Genomic DNA, 25236 nt, shown 5'->3' on the forward strand with positions numbered 1-25236 from the left:
AGAAAAGAAGGCACCAAATCACAGTTAGCTGCAAATGTTTGTCATTTTAGCTTGATAAATTATTTAAAAATCGATGGTCAAAACTGATCAGTAGACTCAATGTGTGCACTCGCAAAAACTAAAAACAAAACATATTTTGCTGGTCAGAAAGGGTCACGAGAATGTGTTCCTACCCTTTGCCCCCTTTGGCCTCTTATTAAACAGAATTGGATTTAATGAGCAACCTAAAGTGAGACAATACATTTTGCTGAACAACGGCCACTCTGGCCACAAAGTGATGATGGTAAATATGAATTTAACAGTACCACCAGTAGAGAAGACACCTAAAGTAACCAAAGAGATTCAGTAATGTCTGACAACAATATCTATCTAAACTTTGATAACATTAGCTAATATTAGCCACCATAAGCTAGTGGCAGAATAGAGTGTATTAACTGATCAGGGGGGTGATTTTCTTTCATTTCTTTCTAAATAGTCCTACTGTAAAGACCAGACAGAAAAGATTGCAATATTTACATAGTATATAAAAAGTGTGGTGAATAAAAACGTAAATGACGAAATATTTTTTACCCAAGAATGTTTTAATAAATGTTATGGTACAAAGAAATATAATTCCACAAACATGCCATTTTGAGATACAGAACATAAATACAAAAACAATCTGACTGAGACTTTAATGCTTTAATTGTAAATTCATGTCAATGGTTCTACTGTTGAGGCAAAAATATTCAATATAGGCCCTGTGGTCCAGTGAAGAGTGTTGTCACATCAAAAGCATCTTCTAGTTTTGTTCCATGAGTGCTTTAGGAAGTATGATCGTGCTCTGTTACACATTATTTTATAAATCCCTAATGTCTGTTGTCAATTTTTTATTTTATTACTTTTTGATAGTGTATGTGTAACTTAACAAATGCTATGTTGGAGCCTGCCTCAAGATAAAATATATTAGTTTACTTTTATACAAACATTTTTTTTAATATAAAGTTTATTTTTTATATAAAGGGTTAATGTCATTGAGAAACAGTTTACTGATTGAGATTTACAAGAATTCAAATAATGCTTGCCATACGTTTTTGCAATGGCTGTTGCATAAATATATTTGGTGCATTTGGTAGTTTATTGAGTGCAAAATGATCAAGTATAAAAGAATAAAGGAGAATCTTCAGGAAGCATACTGTAAAAAAAGAAGAAGAAGAAAAAAGCCATATTTCATTATCATTCTATTGGAAAAAGATGTGTGACGTTATTGTGCATGACTCTGTTATTCCAGAGTCATGCACAATGCCCATGCGAAGTCTCTTTGAACCTAGACTCGTGGCACTTTTCCATCAGTTGCAGTTCATCTCGGGCTGTGAGGCCACTGTTAGTGTTGGCCAGAAACCAGGTTCAGATGGCAAGATTTGCAAAGCAGCTTCCCGTCTAAAGGATAGCAGCCATGCTCATTTGGTTCAGGAGAGAGCTGGATGACGCAGACCTGCAGAAAATAGAAAAGACTTGATCAGGGGGTGATTAATGTGTGTTTGCATATTTATCAGTGTGTCTGTTTAGTAAACACTGTTTGCTTGCAGAATGCCTACCTCACATCTGTAGCAGTTCTCATGGTACGAGTGTCCCAGGCATTCAACATTATAGCTGTCAGTACCATCTTCTTTCGGAATGATTAGCTGGTTGCAGGCGTTACACTTTGGAGCATACTTCCTTTAAAGACAACATTTTAGAGGAGAGAAGCTGAGGCAAAGCAAGAGTGAGTTTTGCAACCCTGTGTTGTAGGTCTACAGTGAAAGTGATTTACACAACGGCTTCAAAAGCAATTTGTTGATGTATTGTCTCAGGAATTGTTACACAAAACCTTTTTGGTGAATTGTGTACAGAACGTTTTTCGTGTGATGCTTGCCATAATTCTGAACGCTCATACCTGTAATAGTCCTGGAGGCAATAAACTTCTCCAACTTCTCCCTGAGCAAAAGCTTTCTCCCCAATTTGCTGTTTACATGTCGCACAAGTGAAACAAGAAAGGTGGTACACTCGCTCCAGTGCACGGATCACCTGGTCTGTGATAACCTCCCCACACGCCCAGCAAAGTTCCAGGCTGGCCTAAGAGACAGAAATAAATGGTTAATGGAATACATTGCAGTATTAAAAGACAATACCACATGTTCCACTGTTAACCTCATTCGATACAAACCACTTAAGTGTGACTGTTGGTCATTCTCCAAAAGACAGCTTAGTTTTTTTAAATTGTTTTTCACACTTTCTTTTTGCAAAGAATACAAACCGGATAGGTAATTCCTTTACAATGAACGTCTGTGCTACTTTTATTTTTAACATTATACTTAGACTTGAATTAAATCGAACTACCCCGTGCACTAACATAACATTGATACTAAAAACAGGTGACATAATGTTGACTGTGAGGGAAGGAGATCACGACTTTCATGACATGATTATCATGTAGTAAAAGTAAGGGAAACCAATTGCTAAATGGAGGGTTTGGGAAAACCACAATATCAAAAGAATTCACAGCAGTCTTTAGAAAACAGTTAGCATTAATGTAAAGCATACATCATTTGAAGTAAATGAGAATGCAACAACATTGATATGGTCCTTTGGAAAGATTGTATTTATATTTGCAGCTTTAATAACATCCAGTAGTGCAACTGTATTGACTTTGATCTACCTGGTAGCAGTCTTCACAGAGTGGGATGCCAGCCTTGTTGTAGTACTGTTTACCAGCCAGGGGAATGTGACAAGATCTACACTGGAAACAACCGTCGTGGTACGTCCTGTTTAAGGCCTCTATTGCAGGTTCAGAAAGAGCCACGGGTTTCCGACAGAAGCCACACACATCTGCATGGTACACAAACATCAAATTACAAAGAGGATTACATTTATATGTATTGCCTAAGTGGTAAATGTGTAACTAGAGATCATGTTACCTCTACTCTCCCTGCTCGTGTCTTGGTCATTTTTATGGATCCCGTGGGATTGTTCATCTTGGTTTAACCCACTAGATGGTGTGCTCGTTTCCACCTCAAATGTAAAGCACATTGTTAATGTAAGTTCACATTTGAGTTTGGCCTCACAAGGTGAACCCCACACTTAAGTAAATGCTTGATTTTGAACAAACAGTGGTCATGTTTGATGCTCGAATAAAAATATTGGAAGATTAAACCCATTTAAGCATTTTTTACCAAACTTGAACAGAGGTAGAAAACACAATTTAAACCTAAAATAATAATAAAAGTACATTTCTTTACAGAAATACAAATATGAGGCGCCTCTAAAGGAATTAGATAACCAAAATATTTGGTGTATACACGTAATTTTTGCTAAGCCCTTATCCGACATATTGAAAACACAAACAAAACATTAATAAAACATGGGATACATTGTATAGGTACAAGAAAGATAAAGCATTATTAGACCTCCTGCTGTAACTCAGCCCATTTTCCTGATTGGCACTTTAATTGTTTCTGCACAGAGATGGGCCTGCAAAGATGGGAACTAAACATAATAAGATATCTACAGCTTGGAAAGTGTTTATGAATCGCACGCATTTTCCTACAACAAAGTGTTTTTAATCATTCAGTCGTATCTAAAACATAACTGTTTTTCCTTCATAATGTGTTTTGCAGATTATTCCTTATGACCACTGAACAGCATAATACACTATCTGTAAAAGTTGTGGAAAGTTGTAATCCTTCACTGTGGGGTAAAAATGACTTGTCTACAGTTGGCAAATGTTTTTGAGGAAAAGTGGGATCAAGTGTAAATGACAGTGGTAGACATGAACATTTGAGTGATGCAACTGGGACAGAAGTCTGCATACCTCTCTGTTGTAAACTGTCTGCTGGCCTGGGGTCAGAGGGTAGGAGAGAGGCGTCTGGGCAGGAGGAGGTGGTGGAAGTGCTGATTCTTCAGAGAGCGATGTTCCCTGAGATGAAGGCAGCACAGCAGCAGGAGGAGGAGGAGGAGGAGGAGCAGGGAAGAGATCTATTTGACCAAGAGAAATATTATTTTGAATCCCTTGGTAGCAACTTATACAGATGCTTTTTAGTGTCAAGTAAGCACTGAAAATCAGGAATATACAGTAAGCAGAAAATATTAAAAATTATGATAATAATAAATTTGTATAAAAAGGTGAGAAATAGAAGCTTCGGAGGTTATGTTTTCTAAACATGTGTTTTTTTCTCATTGTCAAACTGAAGTGACACATTTTCTGCATGTTCATACAAAGCCAGAGTGTTCAAATGTAGCAGCTGTTCTTCTGAGATAATACTTTATCTTTTCCAGCCTGATAATACATCCTGAATCCAGTGCTAATGAGGAGAGGGATAAGAATGTTTTCCAATTAAAAGAGTAATACACAATTTATTGTTTGCACTCCTATAACGCTGTCAGACTCTCGATGGACATTTGTTATTTTTTCCCACACTTTCTTCTTACTTGTCACAAACTGGTGCCCACATTACCCACAATACAGCTTGATCGCTGACAGTTTGGTCAGTTTGTGGTGTTATGCTAGTGGCAGCTGATCTTGCCTCGAGCTGCTAGCTTCAAACTGAGAAGGATAGCGGACTACAGCAATCTGTTAAACTCATTTATTTCTAACTCCAGAAAATTATTAAAATTTTTAAAACTCGTCTTCAGTCCCAACTGAAGAAGACTCAAGTGACATCACCTGAGGCAAATTATCAGCATTTCTTAACTTCTTTTCACTCCCTTTAAACAATATTAGAGGTCTTGTAATGAAGGAAAGCAATATAATCTCATTTGTATTTGGGGAGCATCCAAAAAAGAGCAGCAATCATATATAGTAGTTTTAGAATCCCTCCACCTCAACAAATGATTCAAAAACAGACTTCTAAAACAAAGATATGGAAGGACAGGTCTAAAACATATTATATAGGTCAGCCAGGCCCTGGTGGCATCACTTACATAGAGGGTCATTTTCTGCATGTATTTTAGACGCTCTAAGTTTTGTCCAGTTTGCCTTAAATCCAAGATGAAAAATAGGTTTAGTCATGAATACCTGCAGCACCTCGATCGTCTCCTCGCAGCTTTACTCTGCCAGGTCCGGGTTGGGCAGGTTTTGGGCTCTGAGGGTCTGACGTTTGGGCCGTGGGCCCCTTAAAAGTCCGGCCTTTGCTGTCTATGCTGCCATAAGACTCAGACTGCTGGTCATCCTCTTTCTTGTGTCTGACGGCGGGGATGTTGTCGCTCGGCCTAACTCGTACAGCAGTGTGCGGCTTGTCTCTAACTGCACCACTGTGAGCTTGGAGGACAGGCTGCTGCTGTGTTACAGTGGCTCGATGAGGAGCAGCCAGAGTGATGAAGACAGAAGACACCATCCTTTTTGGTGGAGCTGCTGATGCCATGACTGTATAAAACCCACATACAGCCTATAAGGAGGACGGAACAATTATTGTCTGCACTCAAGACTGCTTGCAACATGTTTTATAGTTCTATGGAATCATAGGAACACACCACAGACTCAACACTACTTGATCTTGAGCAACCGGAGTGTAAGAAAAAGACATAATGATATTGAACTTGACACATTTTATTACTATCATCTCAATCGTGTTGATTCTAGGTGTACACACCCTCTCAGTCAACTTTGTGGGTGTGCTCACTATCACTTTAGAAAGGTAAACTCACACACTCACAGCTCTCATTCCCTATAATGAATGGTTTTAGAGACAGAAAGCACACATCTGAATCATTTGTTTCCTTTAAACCCACTGGCTCTGGCTGTGAGCTGCCTTTACATACCTGGGAGAAAATGTGGTTTGGAGACAGCTCAGTCTTTTCCTCTTTCTCCTTCCCTGCTCTGTATCTCAAAACTTCTGGTGTGTTTTCCCTCCTGTAAGCTGCCACTGAGAGAAGACTTTACTCCGGTAGAGAGGGAGACTATCAGCAGAAGGCCACTCCTTTTCCTTCTGCACCTCCCTCCCAGACTCTCTCGTCCGTCGACCCCTCCTCCTTCTCTGGCTGACTGACAATACCACCTCCCTCCCGACCGTAAAAGGTGAACAGTTAATCTCGGGCAAAGTGCAGTAAAAATGCATGACACATGCATCCACTATGAAAACTTGGCAGGAACACACAAACACACTGGCTTGCATGCATGTGGAGACACAAAGAAAGTCATGCAAGTCAACAGTTGGCAAACTAACCAAGAGCAAACAGTCAGACTTTTTTACAAATTAAATATACAATATCATAAAGTATCTCACGAGGTCTTTGCCCTTAAATAGACTCACTTGCACCTCCTACTCCTTTATCTTTTTGCATGCCAGCAGGATGTGACTGTACCTGCCTTTTTCTAGAAACTCTCTACCTCAAACTGTCCTCTTTCTCTCTCCTGTGCAGCTCTGCCTTATTGTTCTGTCAGCTTTATTTTCCCTACCTCCCTCATTGAGTCTGCCTCCTTTTTCTTCTCCCTCTTTCCTTCTTCCCTTCCCCCACTACATTATATCACTTTAGCCTTGACTCACTATCAGTGTCTCATGGCATTGCGTCCATTTGTGCCCCACCGACGTCTGATAATATGGGGTGGACTTCATCAGGCTCTGCTGATGGAGCTTCTTTGGTTGAATGCAGCTGTAAAGGAGCCGCAGCATTACAGTGCAATGAATCAGGGCATTGTGCAAGAGGAGATATTGGTGTATTAGGAGAGAGGGGGGGGGGGGGGGGGGGTGTCTGTGAGAGCCATGAAAAAGCTGCTTTGTTGTGTTTGGTGCTCTCCACCAGAGTGAGTCCAAGCGATATCAGGTCTACTGATCAGCAAATAGTGTGGTTAGTTTCTGGAGCCAAACCTTTTAAGGTCTACTTCCCTCCTGAGAGTCAAAAAGAGGGAGGATAGAGTGAGAAACTACATGTTGAATATGTGTCAGAGTGGAAGAAGAGAGAGGGTTAACAGGAGACGGAGATGAGGACAGTGATGGGGGTCTCTGTTGTTCCAGCTCTGTGGAAAGGAATGCTGCAGTGATGTCACGGTTGCAGGAGGGAGCATGCCTGCTGATGACACAATCCCCAGACCTCCATGCTCCTCCCCCCAACAGCCTAAATCCTCATCAAACCCTCTGAACCTCTTCACTGCTTCTACAGCATGAATTTTTCAAATCACTCATCAACATCACAATGTTTTTTTTTCTCAGTTTCATATACTTGGTTGAGCAGGACAACTTTTGAGACAGAATGAAGGGAAAGGAACAGGAAGAAACCCAGTACACAGGAAAAAACGACGACAATTGCATGTTCACAAATACAATTGATGTTGATTTCCTAACTGCAAACATCTGCAGTGGTGGAAAAACTACTTCTCAGGGAGAAATAGTTACTTCACCAAAATACCTCAAGAGGAGTAAGATTAGTAGCAACAAAGTTAAGGAGAATGTGATAGACAGAGGCTGAAGTATTCTGACTTTTAGTTAAGCGTCTAGCTTCAAAAATGCAAGATCCTACACTTCCCATAATGCAACTGGATAATGTATTTCATTAGAACCCACTGCATCATACCCACTTCTTTAAAACTTCACACCTGCTGTTTGTCATGCAAGCTTTTTGTTGAAAAACAACAAAACAAACTCATCTCATCTCCATGTGTAAAATTCTTTTGCTATTAATCAATGCTTTTCAAGTATTGTTCATTAATTTCTCATTTCTCAAAGAATACATCTCCAAAAATGTGCAGTTGTTGTCGAAGATTTGATCAACTTAAGCTAAACTAGAATTAATGTGTGAAAAGAGCCTCAAAAAGCCCCTCAATTGCAGCAATGAGTACTCTTTTAAATACTGTCCATCCCTGACCATATTACAGATTGTAACCATTTCAAAATACATTTTTTGACAAGCCTTCATCCTCTACTGGTGGAGGTTTATTCTGTTTACATTGTGTACGTTTCATGCTCATCTCTATTCTAATCAATGGCTTTATTTCATTTATTTGGTATAATTATGCTGTTTCTATAGATTAAAAAAAAACATCTTCAGTACAATATAATGAGCAGCTTGACAATACGTTGTCATGAATGTCTTCCATTACATGAGGCATCAAAACAACATAATATGAATAATCACATTGGCTAAATCCTCAAGTTAATACTGTAAATAAAACAGCAGCTATTGTACAGAATTACAAACTCCTCGTTTCCTTCTGTTTAAAACAAGACTCAAGAACAGTTAAGTAGACACGTTATCACAAGCGTGGCCACAATGATCCTTTTATTATTCATCAAGTATTGGCACATTTTGACATTTGAGGTAGTTTCTGGTCTTTGAGGTAAACTTCCGGTGCATCAGTAACGGTCATCTGATGAAGTTTTCAATGAGAGTTCCTTTGTTTTGTGACTGGAGCTCTGTTTTCTTCTTCTTCCTGAAGGTGAAGCGTGAGAATTTAATGTAATTTTCATATTTCTATACATTTATACAATGAATCCAGAAATAGTCATGTTGTAGAAATGGCAGTGTAAATGCAAAAAAGGAGAACCATAGAATATAGTTGTAAAATCACTGAGTGGGAAACCTTTAAGGCAGCTTTCAGCAGGTCCTGAGAGGCCAGCAGGCAGACTGCTTCACCCAGGAAACTGATGAGGACGTGGAGGACATCAGACCAGTGGCCCATCATCAACATGAGCACCAGTAAGCCTCCCAGTCGCATCACGACAGTTTGCAGCAGGGCCTCCCTGCCAGTCTGCCGCTGCTGATCCTCTGTGCAAAATGAAAAACACAATAACGATGAAAGATCTTTTGTGCCGTGTGACATGATTCTCGCTTGTTTTCTGAGATATGGGTTGTGCTTTTGATATAATTTGTATGGTTTGACTCATATATATTGTTTTTTTTGGCCTCATTTTATATTGATTGTTTTATTTTTACTTTTATTTGTCTATTATTTGACTGAGTTGTGTCTCTTTTATTTTCTGTCACTATGCTGGGTGACCAAACTAGTTTCCCCTCTAGGGATCAATGAAGTTATCTAATCTCATTTCAAATAATGTAATTTTCATATTTTCATATATCCAGAAGTCTTCTTAAAGGACCATTTTCATGTCCTATGTGGTTGACCAGACGATCACCTTGAATGTAGACCACCAACATGGTGTAGCAGAGTGTCAACGGAGTCCAAAACTTTAGAGCATCTTTCTGGGACAGGAAGTGGTCATAAACCGTAGCGGTGGAAGCCACAGCTGCTATAGCAAAGGCCAAGACAACTGCTCTTTGTAGTGAAGCCAGTATGGTGTGTCCAGAGGCCAGGAGGGTGATGCACTTCCCACAGTAACGCTCTCTGCTATGTAGTGGGTAGAGTCTGGCCACATGCCTCCACACACTGTGGCTGGCACTGGCCAGTGCCCAGCTGAGAGCAGCTGCCAGAAACAAGCTAAAGGAGCTGTGTAGAGCCCCCTGATGGAGGAAGTCAAGAGTACAGGTGAGGCCGCATCCCAGGGAAAACTGGCACTGGATCAGGAGCAGGTCTAGGCCTCTGCCTTTGGCATCCTTAGTTCATATAGACACAAGAGTGTGGGTTAAAATAAATTCAGGTCAGTGTAGAAATATCTGTATCTACACACAAGAAAAAACGGCGATAGTACACCCGCATGAAACAAGTGTAAATCAATGAGTTATCAGTTGCTCTGTTTATGTATTTGATAACTCACCAGTCCTGCTGACACCCAGGCAGAAACAGCTCTGAGAGAAAACTCCAGCACTATCAGAGAGGAAACCCTCAAGCCCACCAGAGACAGGAGGACCGTCAGGAACCAGAACTGCAGAACTGTTATCCAGTTCCCTCTCAGAAGATTGCCAGCTGAGAATGAACTCTGTTTGCTTTCAGTTTCCGTCTCAGAATCACTGAGTAGAGGGGACAATTAGACATGAATATACTTCACTTAAATACATTATGTAATTTCTCTCCTTTCTTATGGAATAAGCTCACCTGCATGTTTGAATAAGGTTGTAAATTCTCATCAAATGGCACAGCACTGATATTCCACATGCGCCCACGAGCCCTTTGAAGCATAAATAACATCACAGCGTAAAAAAGTTGTAAAGTAACTACTTTACACAGAAGTTCTGGGAATTTTTTATTTTTTTTAATTGTCATGAAGAAGAAAAACATACCGTCAACTCACCTTGAAAAAAACAGTCTATTGGGTTTGAATCAAAAGAAGGTCCCGTGATCCAGGCGAAGGAAAAAAACATGTTTGTTTTCCTTGTAATATCTCAACAAGGAAACACAAAAACGTGCTATGATCTCTCGCTCATGCTACTTCAATCTAAGAACCTGATCAGAAACTACAAGTCAGTTAATGTTGAATTACTGTGAACCCGACCGTCACGTTGCCTTTATTTTCTCCTCCTCATCGGGTCTGAGTGGGCTTTGTGTTTCAGGTCCAGAGGTCAAATGTTATCAGAGAATGGTTGTCAGTCCACATTCTTTCATCAGTTCCTGATGAAAGAATGTGAGACTCTTCTCAAAAACAGAGCAATCAGACACCTTTTAAATGGCTTTAAAGAAAAGCACACTTTGCTTACAATGCGTCTTAGATATCGTGCATTTGAAATATGCAGCACTTGAGTCCGAGGATACAAAATCAAATGTATTTTATGCTTTTTATACAAAATATTCTTTATTATTATTGTTATTATTATTATCATCAACCGTTGTTCAAAGGCTTGAAGTACCCGTAGGTTACATTTCTGTACATAAAAACCTCAAATCAATATGTCAGTAAATAAAAACAATCAATCCCATCAGATGTTTTTCTTTACATATAACGTACAAGGCAACTAGAATTATGTATTACACTGTGACAGCAGTCATACTGGGCTATGAACAACACAGAGCTTATGTTTCTATAATCCAGTCTTTTTTTTCATCTCATCGGCACTCAATTGATATGCCTGCAATCACACGGGTCTCCCTTCTCTCATTTCAGCTTTGCTGCGGTCCGACACATGAAAGCCTATTGCTTGTAAATTCATCATTTGAGGTATTAAAGTGAAATCTGATCGTTTAACAGCATATGAGAAATGTTATAGGAACTCTTGAAAATGTTTGTGAGAGTTTGTGCAACATTTGTCAGACAGAGTGAGCCTCACTTAAAGCAATAGTTCAACATTTTGGGAAATATGCTCATTTACTGTCTGCAAGAAAGCGTATAAGCACATTTACCAAAATGTCAAACATTTGCATTAAATTCAATGTCCAGAGTCCAGCCAATCATGTGCAGGATGATTGGGATGTTTTAGCTCCTTCCCTGGCTCTGGTTGTCCTTCACCGTGTGTTGCCTCATCAGATCCCAGAACAGCATGCTGAGCATTGTGTGTGGGGCCAAGCGCAGGAAGACAGGGCCCATGCCTTTATACAACCCCAGTAGGCCCTCGGCTTGGCACACCTTCAGCAAACAATCGGAAAATCCATGATACAGACGCCCCTGAACAGGCAGAGAAGGAAGACATAAGTCTCAGTATGTATTTGGTTAATCTTGTGTGCCATTGTTGAGAGCAACAACTAATTTGATGAAACAAGGTCACTCAAACTCACCTTACGAAACTCATCCACTGGCTGGTTGTAGAGCCGCGTACTAATGACGTCAAACGGTGTCATGCTGATCGCCACAACGACTCCACTTATCATGGCGGCTATCAAAGCTATGAGCCAGCTGTTTGGACTAAGCCACTGCAAGATAAGCAATGAACGGACTATGAACTGAGGTTTGACGTTTGGCTTATAGCGTGACGGCAACTGTTCGGGTACATGTGCTGTAAAAATGTCAGTTGTTTATCAAGTATACCTGGGAATGTGACACCCATTCCTTGGCCGAGGTGAAGGTTGCCAGTTGAGCAGCTGATCCCACCATGACTCGAGGCACGGCCCCGTTCACTCCTCTCCAAAGACCAAATAAACCGTCTCTTCTATAGATGGTAACAAAGGCATCAGAGACTCCCTGAAATGGAAGAAAACAAAGGCATTGGTGTGTTGGAAGTAGCAGATATAGCACCCAATGATACAGTGTATGTCTCTCTATCATGTGGTGGTAGTAAATAGTGATAGAAATGTGTCAAATCAATAATATAAAAGAATATAACACTCTGCATTACTTTTGATACTTTAAGTAAATTCTTCTGGTAATATTTACATACTTTTACTTAAAAATTTGAATGAATGACTTTTACTTAATTGAAGTATGTTCAGTGTGGTACATGTTTACCATGACATAATTCCAGATAAAACAACATACAGTGTCTTCATGCGTCTTACTTTGAGCGTGTCGTTCTTACCCGATGGTTATGCTGGTGGCCTACAGCTATGGCTTCCACAGTCTGAGCCTGCAGGTGAGTCTTCACCTATGAAGAAAATGCCAAAACTCAATCCAAGTAGGGACAAACCAGACTTGTTGTAACTAAGTCGGCTGATGTCTTACATGCCAGCATGAGTTATGCAACAATTACAGGTAGCTCTGCCAATGTTTACCAGGTGCGATTCACATACACAAACTTGTCTTCACATATTCCTCAGTGATTCATTCGCACAACACCTTAATGATCAACCAGCAGTTATGGCTCGCACAAAAACAAGTCTCTCCACTCGATCTCATACAGAATGTCAATACAATAACCTTCAGTCAACCTTCTTTTCCTTCACTCGCTGCCAACAGCCAGGAGCCAGAAGGAACTGTATATTTTGGCAGCAGTGGGTAGGTTGAAGCAACGGCCATGATTATATTTAGTGAGAGAGACAAACGTGTTTGTCAAACAATATTGTCTTTCCATGACGGTGCAAAATGTTGGAGCTGGTTTTAAATGACAGCTGAGGCAGGAAAGCAAAAACACTACTCCTCTCGAATGAGGAGGGACGTGCAGAGAACGTTCACGTATTGTGCTTTAAATCACGAGACAGGTGTGAATGTTAAAATATTATGAGTCTCGTCTGGTTTTATAGATGCAGAGTAAGTCTGCATGTAATCTGATAAACACTGAATGGGACATTAAAGTGGAGAGGTTGGAGGCGGCAGATGGATAACAAATATATATATATTATTCATTCATATGGACAAGATATCGTTAAGTCAGCTTGAGATCATATTGTTTGATCTTGTATTCTTTCATAAACTAGATTAGACGTCATGTGACTAACCACACACACCCATGTAATGTCACTTTGCCGAACGAGTCCTTGTGCTGGATAAAAATAGACATTTGAGATGCCTGTGAAACTGAGCTGGTTTGCTCCTCCTGTCTCCGATGTGATGTGATGGATTACATACGCTTGTTCAGGCCAATCGCAGAGGGTTTGCAATGTCATGTTTGAATTGAAGTTTTCCATTTTCTTTGCATGACACCCCTCATTTATTTCACACAGTTAGGAGGTTGTTGTTGTTTACCATATTTTCCCTTTAAACTACCTTTTAGTAGCATCACCCTTTAGTGGCTCAAGAGAGTTATTGTTAAAGAATAAGTGGACATATTTTCTATATTTAATCAATACTGACGTATCTGCATGTACATTGTAAGAGTTATTGGTCGCTGTCATTTTTCCTCTTGTCCATACATGGTCTCGAAAGGATCTCTTTCTGAGGTGTACAAATGTACAGTATTTTTACAGCAAACAAATACAGTTTCAGTGTACATGTGGATAAGTGAGTGTGTGAGTGAATGTTAACTATATATATATATATATATATGACTGATATGAACTATGAACACCTCTTGCTTTACAATGTTGCACAAGCGTTGTAGTATGTAAATCAACAATGTAATATAATGTTACAAAAGAGCCTGTCGCTAATCTGTGTACAAAGCTGACATATGTAATATGTTTTATGTAGATTTAGACATGGTCTGATTCCTGGTCGTAGTTGGAGAACACTGTGTTGGTATTATTCAAACAGTTGGGTCAGGTTGCATAAAACAGTGTTGCTCTGAAACCTTTTGCATAATATATCTGAATCTTGCCACAGAGGACAATTACTCATATTGTCTTTCCACATCAGCTTCCTTGTCGTCTTTATGTCAGTTGCTTGGCTGTTAATTAACTTTTTGGGGGTTTTGGAGGTTGAGTCTGTTGAGTGTGACCTAATCAGACACTCTCACTGGTAAATGGGGTTTCACACACACACACACACACAGACAGCACAAAATTACATCATGATTGACATCTCGTACAACATTTGGGAGATGTTCACAAGCAAAACATACTCTCATTCTCATAGTTGTGACTGTGATCTTTTGGACATACATCTTTGTTATGTACAGTAAATGGCCACAATATAACTTTAACTGCAAATGGCTTGTAACACTTATTGAATTTACAAAGGAAAACCTATAGAGCTGACCTATAATCAGCAATAGGGGCCAGGAACCCATCAAGATTACCTGTAGTTTTGCCTCTAAATGTTTTTTAAAGTCTGAAAAGGATCAAAAATCACTTCAAATGAACTGCTCAAAACTCACAGACATGCACCCTGTGATGAGGGGCCAAAACCAAAACAATATGGGGGACCCCTGCGATAGAGGAAACACTTTCAGTAAACCTACCAGGTATGCAGGAGAGGAAATGAAGGCACCCAGCGCCCCGGCCCCGGCCCCTGACAGCAGACTGCCCCCGTGGAGCGAGGTGATACCCAGAGCTTCACAGTAGGAGTAGGAGCCCAGCCTCACACCGTTCATCACACCCTGGTACATCAGCCCGACTGAGAGCCCCTTCTGCAGGCCCCGGAGACCGTCTGTGCGGCCCACCACCCAGAGGGCCTGCAGGGCTCCGCGGTAGTGTCTCTGGTAGGATCCCCGTGCACGAAGCTCTCCCTGAAGCTGCAGACGGGTCTTCACAACCTCCAGGGGATTGGTGAACACACAGGCAGCGCAGCAGGCCAGCGAGCCCAGGGCAAAGTCCAGAGGAGGCCAGACACCTGGAGGGGGTGGCGAGGGTCCCAGGACGGCGCGGGGTACAGCAGAGACAGTGGATGCCATCCTGTGGGAAAGCTGGGCACCAAACACAGACTCTTCTGGTGGAGTTTTCAGCAGCTGAGCACTGGTCATCTCTGTGAAGTGTTTGTTCTGTCAGTTCTTGTAATGACTTGTCCCCCTTTTGTCCGTTTGTTAGGGAACAGAGAGAGTGTGTGGCACTTGGTGCAGACCAAGGAAGTCAGAAACAAATGCTATCAGCTTTTGTGATAACTTATTTGACATCTTTTTGCATGTTTCTCCCGTGACACTGACCGCAGGTCAATGCGCCTCTTTGGTGTCCTTCCGCAGGGACTTTTTCAGGGAGCTTTCTTGACCGTCTGCACCATCTGCAAGAGAACATGTATTCATGTTGAGGTAAACATTTAGTGGAGTTTACACAAGGCTCAGCCCTACGTCTGAGGACAGAGCGCTTGTGCGTCAAAGAGGAAGACTGAGAGGAGTCCTGTGGGAATGGAAACATTAGGATTTAGCTCACATGACAGACATATTTTAGAAACCTGTCTACTACACCTGATAAAACAGAACATTTTTAAGAGCAGACAAGTGTACACACAAGATCACCTGACCGTAACAAGTCACATGCCACTCCACTCAAATTCATTCAAACCAGCATACAACTACACACAGCCACAGTACAAGTACCAGAGGCAAACACAGTCAATTAGAAAACTCCTCTCACGTGCCTTTTGAAGAATTATAAAATATCTCTTGAATTTGGTTACTTCATTCAGAAACTGTGCAGCTCCATTCTCCCCCTCTCCCCATTGTAAACATGTGTCCTCAGCACTTTCATTGTCAAAGTCTCCTCCCACCGTCTCTCACCAGACCCAATACAGTGTCAGTCCTGCCTGCCACGTCACCATTGCCTGGAGTCTGCACCAATCAAATGGCTGGGATCCACACTGCCCCCATTCTGGACCGATAGGAGCTCTCTGGGTAAAAGGTTGTTGTTCAAAGAGAGGGGGTGGAGTGTCTCGGGGAAAGGAGAGCTATGGACCCATGCTGTCTAAACAAGGTTAATCTGCTGAAGAGTGTGTGGATAATCTCATAAACCTGTGCTGTTTTACCTCTGAACCAAATGATTTAATCAATTATATTCTTACATTAACGACTGTTTTAGAGATAAGTTGTGCGGAAAAATAGAGCAAACAGGAAGATGATTAGGTAGTTCTGTTAACAACAAACACATGTTCAGAAGTATTTCTTGTGACGTGGGCTATGAATTACATTTGGAACAAATGATGCTTCTTGTTGAAATGACTCATCAACGTGCATTTTTCTTTATATGCTGTATGCAAAGGAGCCACTAGGGGGCGCTATATGACAGCTCTACAAAGTTCAACTACTCAGATTTCACTCCCAAGGCCTCTGAATGAATTAATGAGCAACAACTGAGTTCATTCTTGATCTTGGAGACAGCAGCGGCCTAAAACAATCTCACCACAACCATTAATGTGTAGCTGTCCGGTAGATGTCGAAGGTTTCACATGGTCTTCCTCAGCAGATGCATTTCTTGATCCCCTTAAAGACTTCTTCTGGAAACAGCCGTAATACTTTGAATCTTGTAAACTGAACACCTAATGTTGGGAAATTGAATAACTACTAAATATTCTGCCTCATTGTGTAAACACCACTGGATTCATACCATTGAAAACTTAAAAACAAAAAACATCCATCTTTAAAAGTTCCCAGGTAATTTTAGTTTAGCTATTTCAAAATGCCCGAATCACATATTCAGACAGAAAACTAGAATAACTTAAATAAATCAAGTTGCTAAAGTTAGATTGGTTGAATTTAAAATCAGACATGAACGTCCAGGCAACCGAGTATACTAAACTTAAACATGTCAGTCACATGATCAAAGGAAGAGTTCAGATGAGCTCAGGTCTTATGGATGGATGTAGAGATGAGACAGGTTGTTCCCACAGAGCAGCTGATATGATTACACAGAGCTGGTGGTGCACAGATTCAAAACAAGTATTGACAATATCACACCATATCCATTCAGCTTGGGTTTAATTACATTGAACTATGGTCCGAGTCTGATGTCAGGTGTCCACACTTTGTTTGGTTTAGCGTTTCACAGTCTTATTCACAATTTGGATTATTGAATCTAAAGGTTTTTTTTTTTATATAACTATAACTATATTAAATTACTTACTGGAAATGTCAAAGTAGCTGTTAAATGTCATATTTAGCTTTTCAGTTGCTCATAAAAATTCAAATAATTACATATTTTCTTTGCTTCTATAGTTCTCATTCACATCTGCTCGAGTTCATGCAAAAAAAAGAGGAAATATAAACATCTCAATATCTCTGCGACCGCCATCAGCTGATGAAGATTGTGTTACAGGATAAAATCCCAAACAGCAGCTAATGTAAATGTCAAAAAAAAGCAGAAACATTTGATAAACACGCATCAAAAATATGAACAGTGTGACAGAGCAGACATGGAGGCCTTTATTGTTTAACTATGTTCATAGTACAGTGCCACATCTCTCACCCACCATGGCCCCTGACACACATTAGTCAACAACTTTTAACCACCACCGTGCACACAACACACACACACACACACTCTGTTTTCAATGTAAACATTGCAGGCTTAAAGAGTGATACAAAAAGCAAGGTAGTCGTCAATCGTTTCCGCGTCCGTTATCCCAGAGTTCCTCTATTTCAACAGTTCAGAAGAGGGCGAACAGAAAAACTGAAATGTTATCGTTTGGCTGATCCCCTTTTGGGGAACAACAAAATAATGTCCTGTTCTCTCTCATCACTGCAGTCAGTCAGTCAGTCAGTCAGTCACTCTCTCTCTCACACACACACACACACACACACACACACACACACACACACACACACACACACACACACACACAGGATCTTCATTCAACCAAATGTATTTATCAAAGTGTAGTTAAAGTGTTTTATTTCTGAATGCTTGTAGTAGGCAGAAGGGAGAATAGTGAATTTATGAAGTGGAACATCTAACAATGACTATGTTCTTTTCCCATAATCCTCTCTATAGGAAAAAGGCATTGTGTGTCAATTCCCTTGTGTGGTGACAGGGTGAAGTCTGTCTTCCCAATCCCGCCTGGAGCTGCATTACCTTTTGGCTCGTACAAAGTACAAGGCGTTGGTTTTAGGGTAGTACTTCACATTCTGTTTCTTGTCCATTAGGCCCCCAAAAATGATGAGCTCACCCCTGCCCTGTACCACTGTGTGAAGGCTGGTCTCAGGAGGCCCTGTAACTGCAGCAGGGGTCCCGCTCCCATAAACTCTCCAGGACACCACCCGAGCAGACTTGGCCCTGGACACATCCAACACGTACATCTGCATGGGCTTGCAGTTGAGAGACTGGTACAGAGGTTTCCCTACGTTCAGGCTTTGGGGCGGGTGATGGCCAAGACGCCGTGCAATAGGTGGGATGGCGTGTCCATCAGCTCCAGCAGCCTGTGGAGGGCTGGAGGATGAAGACGGAGGGGTTCCAGGAGGACCCGCTCCTCCTCCACCACTTCCTCCTACAGGAGAAGCCCCCTGTGTCTGAGGGGAAGGCGATGACGATGAAGACGGTAAAGATGAGGAAGATTTGTTTTTCACTGCCTCCAGACCTCGTCGTAAGGCAGCGGGGGACACTGCCCCCGGGGGAGTGTGTGGGGAGCCTGCATCAGGTGTATGCAGGCCATTGGTGCTGGGCACCTCAGGGTGGTGAGCGGCAGAAGGGGGAGACTCCCAGCCATAGTCTGTGGAGCCAGGTGGGAGAGGGCGAGAGGAGGGAGATGCAGCCTGGGCTGGGCTGGTCCTTGGTGAAGGGGAGGATCCATTTAACAAGGGGGGAAGTGGAGGAAGAGGAGGGCTGTCTGGGCCTTGTGAAGGAGACGGCTGTTGGGATGAGGACGGGCTGCCTCCTCTGGCACTTCCTCTTGCTGAAGGCCGAGGTCTCAGCGTGCCCCATCGGCCGTTTACACACGGAGCCTCTTCGACAGCTCCCAGGACAACACCGGCAGCCCCGCTACGAACAGGAGACTGGGAGCGCAGGGAAGGCGGTTCGGAGCCCAGAGGGCCAGGTGTGGCACTTATTGGGGAGGGCCGAGAGTTAAGACTCGGGCTGAGCGGTGCACGGCCAGATGGAGCCTGTGAGAAAACCACCACACACTGGCCCACCTTCAGGTAAATTAACAAAATGAGAAAAAACGACACATTAGTGATCATTCTTATGCTCAGAGAGACACACACAGAGAGACAGAGACACACACACGCGATAGGATTTACAGACACTTACTCTACAAGCTGGGTGACACCACAGCTCCGGCGCCCCATGCTCCTCGTTTTCCACCTTCAGCTGCTGCCACCTCCATGGTGGTGCATCCATGTGGAGGAGCCAGGCATCTTTAAGGAGCTTTAACACACAACACAAGAGGGTAAGTCAAAACTCCAGTCACTTAAATTCACATGGAACATTTTCGAGAAGATATTGATGTGCTGTTCTGATACTAGAGTGGTAAAAAAAAAAAAAAAACCTTACTGCATTAGGACCGCCACAGCCTCCCAAGATGAGCAATGTCTGATCATCAATCACAATCTAAAAAGACAACATTTAAAATTTCATATGAAAAAGTTAAGTTGAAGTTTCTGGCACGTCAAGTGCATGAAGATGGGAAAGCAGTCTTCAAAGGTCAAAACTCCAGCGACACTATAAATAACTTCCTTGTCAGATCTTGTTAAGACAAGTTGAAATGAGCACTAATACTAGGAGGAATGGTGAATTTTGTCTAGCTTGAATGTTGAAGCTTACTTGTGATTGGCCTCCTCGCGGGTGAGGTGATGGGCCAGATATAGGTGGTTTGGACCAGGACCACTGTTCCAGATCCAGAATCCAGACTTCATTACTCCTGATCAGAACCATCAGAGGGGACGACATTATGGTGAGGTGCGACAGCCAAAGATATTAATAACAAATATGCTCTTAACAAAGGTTAAGGCTTAAAGCTGAAATATGTAGGGTTTACAAACAACGGGGTGGAACACCTTTGCAAACACTAGATGCCCCGTCATCGTTGCAGCTAAGCTTGGATCATTTGTAATTAAATACAAGTAATACATTCATACATTTGCCGTGCTCCTAGTGATCCCCCAAAAACCACCATGGTGTTTCCAATCACAGAGGAGGAGTGGCCAGCCATAGGTGGAGGTCCATGTGTTGTTACTATACAGTTCCACCTGAGAAAGCAGAAGAAGTGAATCACAAGGGAGGAAATGATGACCAAAAGTTAAACTGTACAAAGTTTGTCAGTCACTTGTCACAACTCCAGCCTTTAACTCCCAGTGCTGAAGTGTCTCTCACCAGTTCTTTGAAGGAGAGTAGGTGTGGATTTCATCAAAAAACCTCTCTGGTTGGTGCAGTGGATATGGGCTGGGACGAGTCCATCCCCCGAACAGCACCAACAGATCTTTGTGCATCACTAGAGTCGCCCCAGCTTTAGGAGACGGATAAGAGCCTGGAAGAGGAAAAGGTGATTCAGATTGTAGCTACATATGTCTGAAGTTGTATGTATGTATAAATAATCTAATAAACATATACCAAAAAAATGTTAGTGGAGGGAAAAAAAGGAAAACATGGCAGTAAAACTACGTAATTATTTTGGCCACCTCACATTCAAGTGACAAAATAAATTAAAAAATGTTCATTCACACGGCCAAATCTCCCACAGAAAATGATTTTCGCACACACGTCTTCCTCTTAATCACTAGCGTGCAATTTCATAAAAGGCTAAATAAGCTTTAAAGTTTACAGAAATAATTATTTACTACAATCTCATTTCATCCGTGCTTCTTTTTTTTATTTCCACCTCTTCAAATACTGTGTACTCAGCTGCTTCTGCTGAGCATCTGACTACTATAGTCACTTAATGTGGTTTGCCCTCCCACAGTTCCCCTTATATAATCCCCAAATGGAGTCTTTTTTTGTTTTTTACCAGAGCTACATGTCGTAAAAAGGACTCAGATTTCTGTTTCCTGCTAGCAGCCTACTCGTACCTGAGGCTAAAGGGCGGATCCATTCCTTGCTGTTGAGGTCAAGTCTCCACAGATCATTGAAGGCAGCATTGCAGCTACTCTGAGTGCAACCCCCGAATACATACATGGACTGGTTTGAGTCATAATAGCATGCACCTGCAACCAAACAAAGAACAATTAACAGCAAATTATAGCAAACAGTCAGTGTTAGGTGTCTGCTAGCCTACAGGGCAGTGAAAGGAACAGCTCCTTCCTATCTCCAGGCCATGGTCAAGCCCTACACCCCCGCCCGACCACTTCGCTCTGCTACCTCGGGGCGACTGGTTGCCCCGTCGCTCAGAGGTCCCTGCGGCCGATCGACCCGGTCGCGGCTGTTTTCTGTCCTGGCCCCCCCAGTGGTGGAATGAACTCCCCACTGACGTCAGGACGGCAGAGTCGCTGCCCATCTTTCGGCGCAGGCTGAAAACTCACCTCTTCAAGAAGGCCTACCCTTAGCCTCCCGCTTAGCACTTACTTAGCATCTATTGTATTCATACTAGCTTATTGCACTTATTGTTTTTATATTAGTTTGCTGCACTTATTGTATTCGTTTGTTTCTGCACTGTACGTTGGCTCTGGTTTATGCTCTTAGATGCTTGTTTGAGGAAAGGACATGCACTTATTACTTCTGGTGACTAGTTGTTCTCTCGAAAACCGATGTTGAATACACTTATTGTAAGTCGCTTTGGATAAAAGCATCTGCTAAATGACTGTAATGTAATGTCTTTTTTTTTGCTTTAGTGCCAAGAGCAGTAAAACCAGTGTCCTGCCTTTCTAAAGGAGTAAATAGATGTCATGCATATGTCAGTGCATTAAGCTACAGCACTTGACACTGTGACATGTGCACAATTCATTGTTTATCACAAAAAACTGTTGATAAAAAGGTTTGCATCAGCTTGATGCTGAAAACAGAAACGCGTGTTGCTTCTGTAACACTAAATCTATCATCAAAGTGTCTGGCGTCGCTCTTCTCATGAATCACTAATCTTGCACAGGGCAGAAGATATTTTATATGCTGCACACTGGACTCATAATCAAATAAAATGTATTCTCACTCTGCAATTTTGGGTCATTTTTGTCACTGATGTTTGAAATGAGTACACATTTAGATACACAATCACACTTTTGTGTTGCCCTCTTGATTGTGTTTTATGGAGAAAAAATACTGACACTGGTCTGATCCACAGCTAAAACCGCACTGAAACACTTTCAGATTTTGAATGCATAACCAGAAGTTCTGTATTTTTGATATTCTGGGAAAAAAAGTTCGTACTTGACGTGTAACTCATTTTTAACATGAAATGTTATAACGCAGCATATACTGACTGTGTGAGAAGCGCTGAGTGATCGGGGTTCCTGGATACGGGTACGTGCGACTTTCCCACTGGATATTTCCCTCCTGGACAGCTCTCAAGAAACCGTGGTAGCACTGATAAGCAACACCTAGTTAAGATAAAACATTAGTAAACAACAGGAACACAGAAAAGTGGATGAGGAACTCATTTAAATTACTTTAAAATGTTAAATACATTATCAAACGTTGCCTCTCCATTTCACTGCTCTGCTTGAAGTGCAATGCCCACTTCCACTCACTATAAGGTTAACCGGTCCGCCTTAAGATTCAGTTTCATACAAGGCTACGTAAACATGAGGCCTACCTTTAATGAGGCGATACCACTGCTTACACACGAGTGCAGCAGTCTTGTGCTCCTGGTAAGGTGAGAGGAAGGACAGAATGTATTCAAGAACTTCCTCTGGCAACTCCTCCATTGTTCTCCCCCCTCCTTTGGCACCGAAGTCCATGTTCCCTTCTTGTCGGCAGGACCCCATGTTTGCCTCCTCTTCCTCTGTTATCCCAGCAGGCTCCGCACCATCATCCTCTGTATCCATGGCAACAAAGCATCCATCCTCATTATCATGGGAGCGGGACATTATGGTCTGTTGAGACATGGGGAGACATGCTAGTGATACGTGTTCAGCTACAGTTGACTACAATTCTTCATGTATTCTAATAGACTCAGTAGACTAACTCTAATCCACCTCAGCCCTAACTGTTCTTTATTTGATCTTTGAGAGTCAAATGTAAAGAGGAAGAAGACTTTGGACTAAATTGGAATAAATTTGTTCTTACACAAACACAAAATGACACTACAAAGCGATGACAACCACCATAACAGTTTTTTTAAGCATTTAGTTATCGGCAGTTTTAGTTGTCACATCCATTGTCTGAAACGGGTGGTGCCCTTTCTAGACTAGAGTGTCCCTCTTATACCGTTAGCTACATCTAACTAGCTGTCGTTAGCCATCACATATCTAATAAAATGTTGGGTTGCTAATGCTAAATACCCCTTAAAGCTAACTACCTAGGAAAATACACAAAACTCAAGACAAGTCAAGTTAAGTAAACAACCACTGGCCTATGCTACAAAACACCGACTAACCGAAATATACACGCTCCTTAGAGAATACATGCTAGCAGTGGCTAACGCTAGCTAACTGATCATGAGCATCAAGCTAACGTTGGCTAACATTAACGAATCTCTAGCTAACGACGTGACGTTATAGCAACAGCTTACGCGTTTTCTTAAAAATATCTCTGCTTGACAAAAGGTGCGAATCCCAACTTCTTAAGTATTTAAATGTCGCGAGAACCTTTCAGGGCAACAGTCTCTTCTAACGTTACACCCAACTAACAAGCTAGCTAGCTGTTATATTCAGTCTTGGTAATCTATGCTAACGTTAGCACGAGTAGAGGCTGTGAGCAGGAATTAACTAGCTCCTCTAATGTCAGATAAATGTTGTCAGTTTCGCTCCTTGACTGTTGCAGCATTATTAGTACCGTTGTTGTAGACGGGGTCTATTTCTGGCTCTGGGTGTATTTCCTCTCCTTCCCCCCGGTATCAGCTCCGGAGGTTCCTCTGCAGCCTCCAAACAGTCGCCATCTTCTGCTCCGTGAACAGCGTCCTCCGCAGCACAGCGACGCCGTTGCAGCAGCTGCGGAATATCTGTGGTAGCAGGGTGGGACTGTGTGTGGGTTTGTGTGTGGTAGCAGAGTGGGACTGTCTGTGGTACCAGGGTCGCACTGTCTGTGGTACCAGGGTGGGTCTGTGTGTGGTACCAGGATGGGACTGTCTGTGGTCTGTCTGTGGTACCAGGGTGGGACTGTCTGTGGTACCAGTGGGTCCTCTGTACCTAACACTGCTCCCCCCAGCACCTTTGGAATAACCCCTATATAATTACCCAATTTTAAAATGTAGCAAAGAAAGAAAAAAGAAAGAAACTCTTCAAGTTCTTTGACATTAAGTGACGTCTCCTCCACCTGTAACTTCATCAGACCTCATTGAAAAAAATGTTGTTTCAGGAACTGCATCTTGTAGATCTCTGCACCCTGGAATTAAATGTATATGTAGTCTATCTGTTTTTAAAGCGCTGAGCTATATAATACTATAAAATAATGTAATTTCATACTCCAGTGTTGGCCAGCTAACATTTAAAGTTTCTCCCATACTTTTTTGATATGCAATGTATTAAGTTGATATATATATATTTAATGAACCCTGCATATATAACTGGTTTCTTTACTGTTGCATAATGACCAAATTCTTCAATCACTATATTGATGATGTTTTAAATCATGTACAAACATCTACAAACAAACTATTAAATAATAAACTAATAGAAATCATTACTTACAAATACATTTCAGAAATCTTGTTTTATTACAGTATGTAGGCAGCCACTCGAATTGTATATATGTCATTCATATGAAGTACCAAAAACCATGGCAATTTCATCATCAGATATACAGTTTCAGGTACACATGCACCTTCTTTATTAGAAAAGGGTAAAAAGACTTGTGGTTTAGACCTGCAGAATGAGAGATGCCAACACTGTACAAAGACAGAACAAACATTGCTGCCGCAATTTTGACATTTGTGGGGCAGGCAAAGTGTTACATCTGCAGTTAGTTTGTAGCCACTAATGTCTTCCATTGAAGAGGTATATCTATGCAACACAAAATAATTGGGAATGTAAGCTAACCATTCTTTAATTCTGAATATTTGAACTATAAATCCAGATTTTTTTTAAATGGCCTTAATATATTAGCCTATGTATTAAACAATTAAAAGTTAAAAGATAAACAACTGTCATGCTCACTTGTATGATAGTGAAGTGCTTGATTCTAATATAATACACGATTCATGGTTG

The 25236-nt window shown here is 41.6% G+C and overlaps 4 protein-coding genes across 5 annotated transcripts; all 4 read right to left on the bottom strand.

The window, feature by feature from the left end:
- Window positions 1-423: 423 nt before the first annotated feature.
- fblim1 (filamin binding LIM protein 1) lies at window positions 424-5906 on the bottom strand. The gene is made up of 8 exons (XM_031876964.1): window positions 5776-5906; window positions 5033-5402; window positions 3830-3993; window positions 2937-3030; window positions 2678-2847; window positions 1916-2094; window positions 1578-1698; window positions 424-1474 (listed from the first exon to the last, which is right to left on the bottom strand). The coding sequence occupies exons 2-8, from the start codon at window positions 5376-5378 to the stop codon at window positions 1364-1366; spliced, it is 1185 nt and encodes a 394-aa protein (XP_031732824.1). The 5' UTR covers window positions 5379-5402; window positions 5776-5906; the 3' UTR covers window positions 424-1363.
- A 918-nt stretch (window positions 5907-6824) lies between these two features.
- On the bottom strand, window positions 6825-10206 carry LOC116383645 (transmembrane protein 82-like). The gene is made up of 6 exons (XM_031847655.1): window positions 10137-10206; window positions 9941-10013; window positions 9663-9855; window positions 9084-9501; window positions 8531-8715; window positions 6825-6842 (listed from the first exon to the last, which is right to left on the bottom strand). Exons 1-6 carry the CDS (start codon window positions 10204-10206, stop codon window positions 6825-6827), a joined length of 957 nt encoding a protein of 318 aa, XP_031703515.1.
- Window positions 10207-10287: 81 nt separating this feature from the next.
- slc25a34 (solute carrier family 25 member 34) lies at window positions 10288-15299 on the bottom strand. The gene is made up of 5 exons (XM_031877332.1): window positions 14545-15299; window positions 12289-12354; window positions 11802-11954; window positions 11552-11686; window positions 10288-11441 (listed from the first exon to the last, which is right to left on the bottom strand). The coding sequence occupies exons 1-5, from the start codon at window positions 15043-15045 to the stop codon at window positions 11253-11255; spliced, it is 1044 nt and encodes a 347-aa protein (XP_031733192.1). The 5' UTR covers window positions 15046-15299; the 3' UTR covers window positions 10288-11252.
- Window positions 15300-17410: 2111 nt separating this feature from the next.
- On the bottom strand, window positions 17411-24149 carry fbxo42 (F-box protein 42). Of its 2 annotated transcripts, XM_031874623.1 has the most exons (10): window positions 23867-24149; window positions 22686-22965; window positions 22354-22470; window positions 21010-21144; window positions 20318-20471; window positions 20083-20193; window positions 19769-19865; window positions 19499-19555; window positions 19256-19372; window positions 17411-19137 (listed from the first exon to the last, which is right to left on the bottom strand). In XM_031874623.1, exons 2-10 carry the CDS (start codon window positions 22957-22959, stop codon window positions 18079-18081), a joined length of 2121 nt encoding a protein of 706 aa, XP_031730483.1. In that variant the 5' UTR covers window positions 22960-22965; window positions 23867-24149; the 3' UTR covers window positions 17411-18078. The 2 variants fall into 2 exon arrangements, with proteins under 2 accessions (XP_031730483.1, XP_031730401.1); XM_031874541.1 differs by lacking the exon at window positions 23867-24149 and having other exon boundaries at window positions 22686-23849.
- Between the last annotated feature and the right edge of the window lie 1087 nt (window positions 24150-25236).

This window comes from Anarrhichthys ocellatus, unplaced genomic scaffold (genome assembly GCF_004355925.1).
Source record: "Anarrhichthys ocellatus isolate YVR2014 unplaced genomic scaffold, GSC_Weel_1.0 scaffold1, whole genome shotgun sequence".
Taxonomy (NCBI): domain Eukaryota; kingdom Metazoa; phylum Chordata; class Actinopteri; order Perciformes; family Anarhichadidae; genus Anarrhichthys; species Anarrhichthys ocellatus.

Bases quoted from the DNA above. Each gene is read 5' to 3' on its own strand.
- fbxo42 (XM_031874541.1), bottom strand. From the start codon at position 22,977: ATGTCTCAACAGACCATAATGTCCCGCTCCCATGATAATGAGGATGGA. The intron at 21,145-22,353 runs GTCAGTATATGC...GTTTGGTTGCAG, and splicing joins CACTCAGCGCTTCTCACACA to GTGCATGCTATTATGACTCA. The intron at 19,138-19,255 runs GTAAGTGTCTGT...ATTTACCTGAAG, and splicing joins GGTGTCACCCAGCTTGTAGA to GTGGGCCAGTGTGTGGTGGT.
- slc25a34 (XM_031877332.1), bottom strand. From the start codon at position 15,045: ATGACCAGTGCTCAGCTGCTGAAAACTCCACCAGAAGAGTCTGTGTTT. The intron at 11,955-12,288 runs GTAAGAACGACA...CTTCCATTTCAG, and splicing joins GCCACCAGCATAACCATCGG to GGAGTCTCTGATGCCTTTGT. The intron at 11,442-11,551 runs GTGAGTTTGAGT...CTGCCTGTTCAG, and splicing joins CAGTGGATGAGTTTCGTAAG to GGGCGTCTGTATCATGGATT.
- LOC116383645 (XM_031847655.1), bottom strand. From the start codon at position 10,206: ATGTTTTTTTCCTTCGCCTGGATCACGGGACCTTCTTTTGATTCAAAC. The intron at 10,014-10,136 runs GTGAGTTGACGG...TATGCTTCAAAG, and splicing joins AATAGACTGTTTTTTTCAAG to GGCTCGTGGGCGCATGTGGA. The intron at 9,856-9,940 runs GTGAGCTTATTC...CCCTCTACTCAG, and splicing joins AACCTTATTCAAACATGCAG to TGATTCTGAGACGGAAACTG.
- fblim1 (XM_031876964.1), bottom strand. From the start codon at position 5,378: ATGGCATCAGCAGCTCCACCAAAAAGGATGGTGTCTTCTGTCTTCATC. The intron at 3,994-5,032 runs GTATTCATGACT...TTGGTCAAATAG, and splicing joins AGACGATCGAGGTGCTGCAG to ATCTCTTCCCTGCTCCTCCT. The intron at 2,848-2,936 runs GTAACATGATCT...TGTACCATGCAG, and splicing joins CACGAGCAGGGAGAGTAGAG to ATGTGTGTGGCTTCTGTCGG.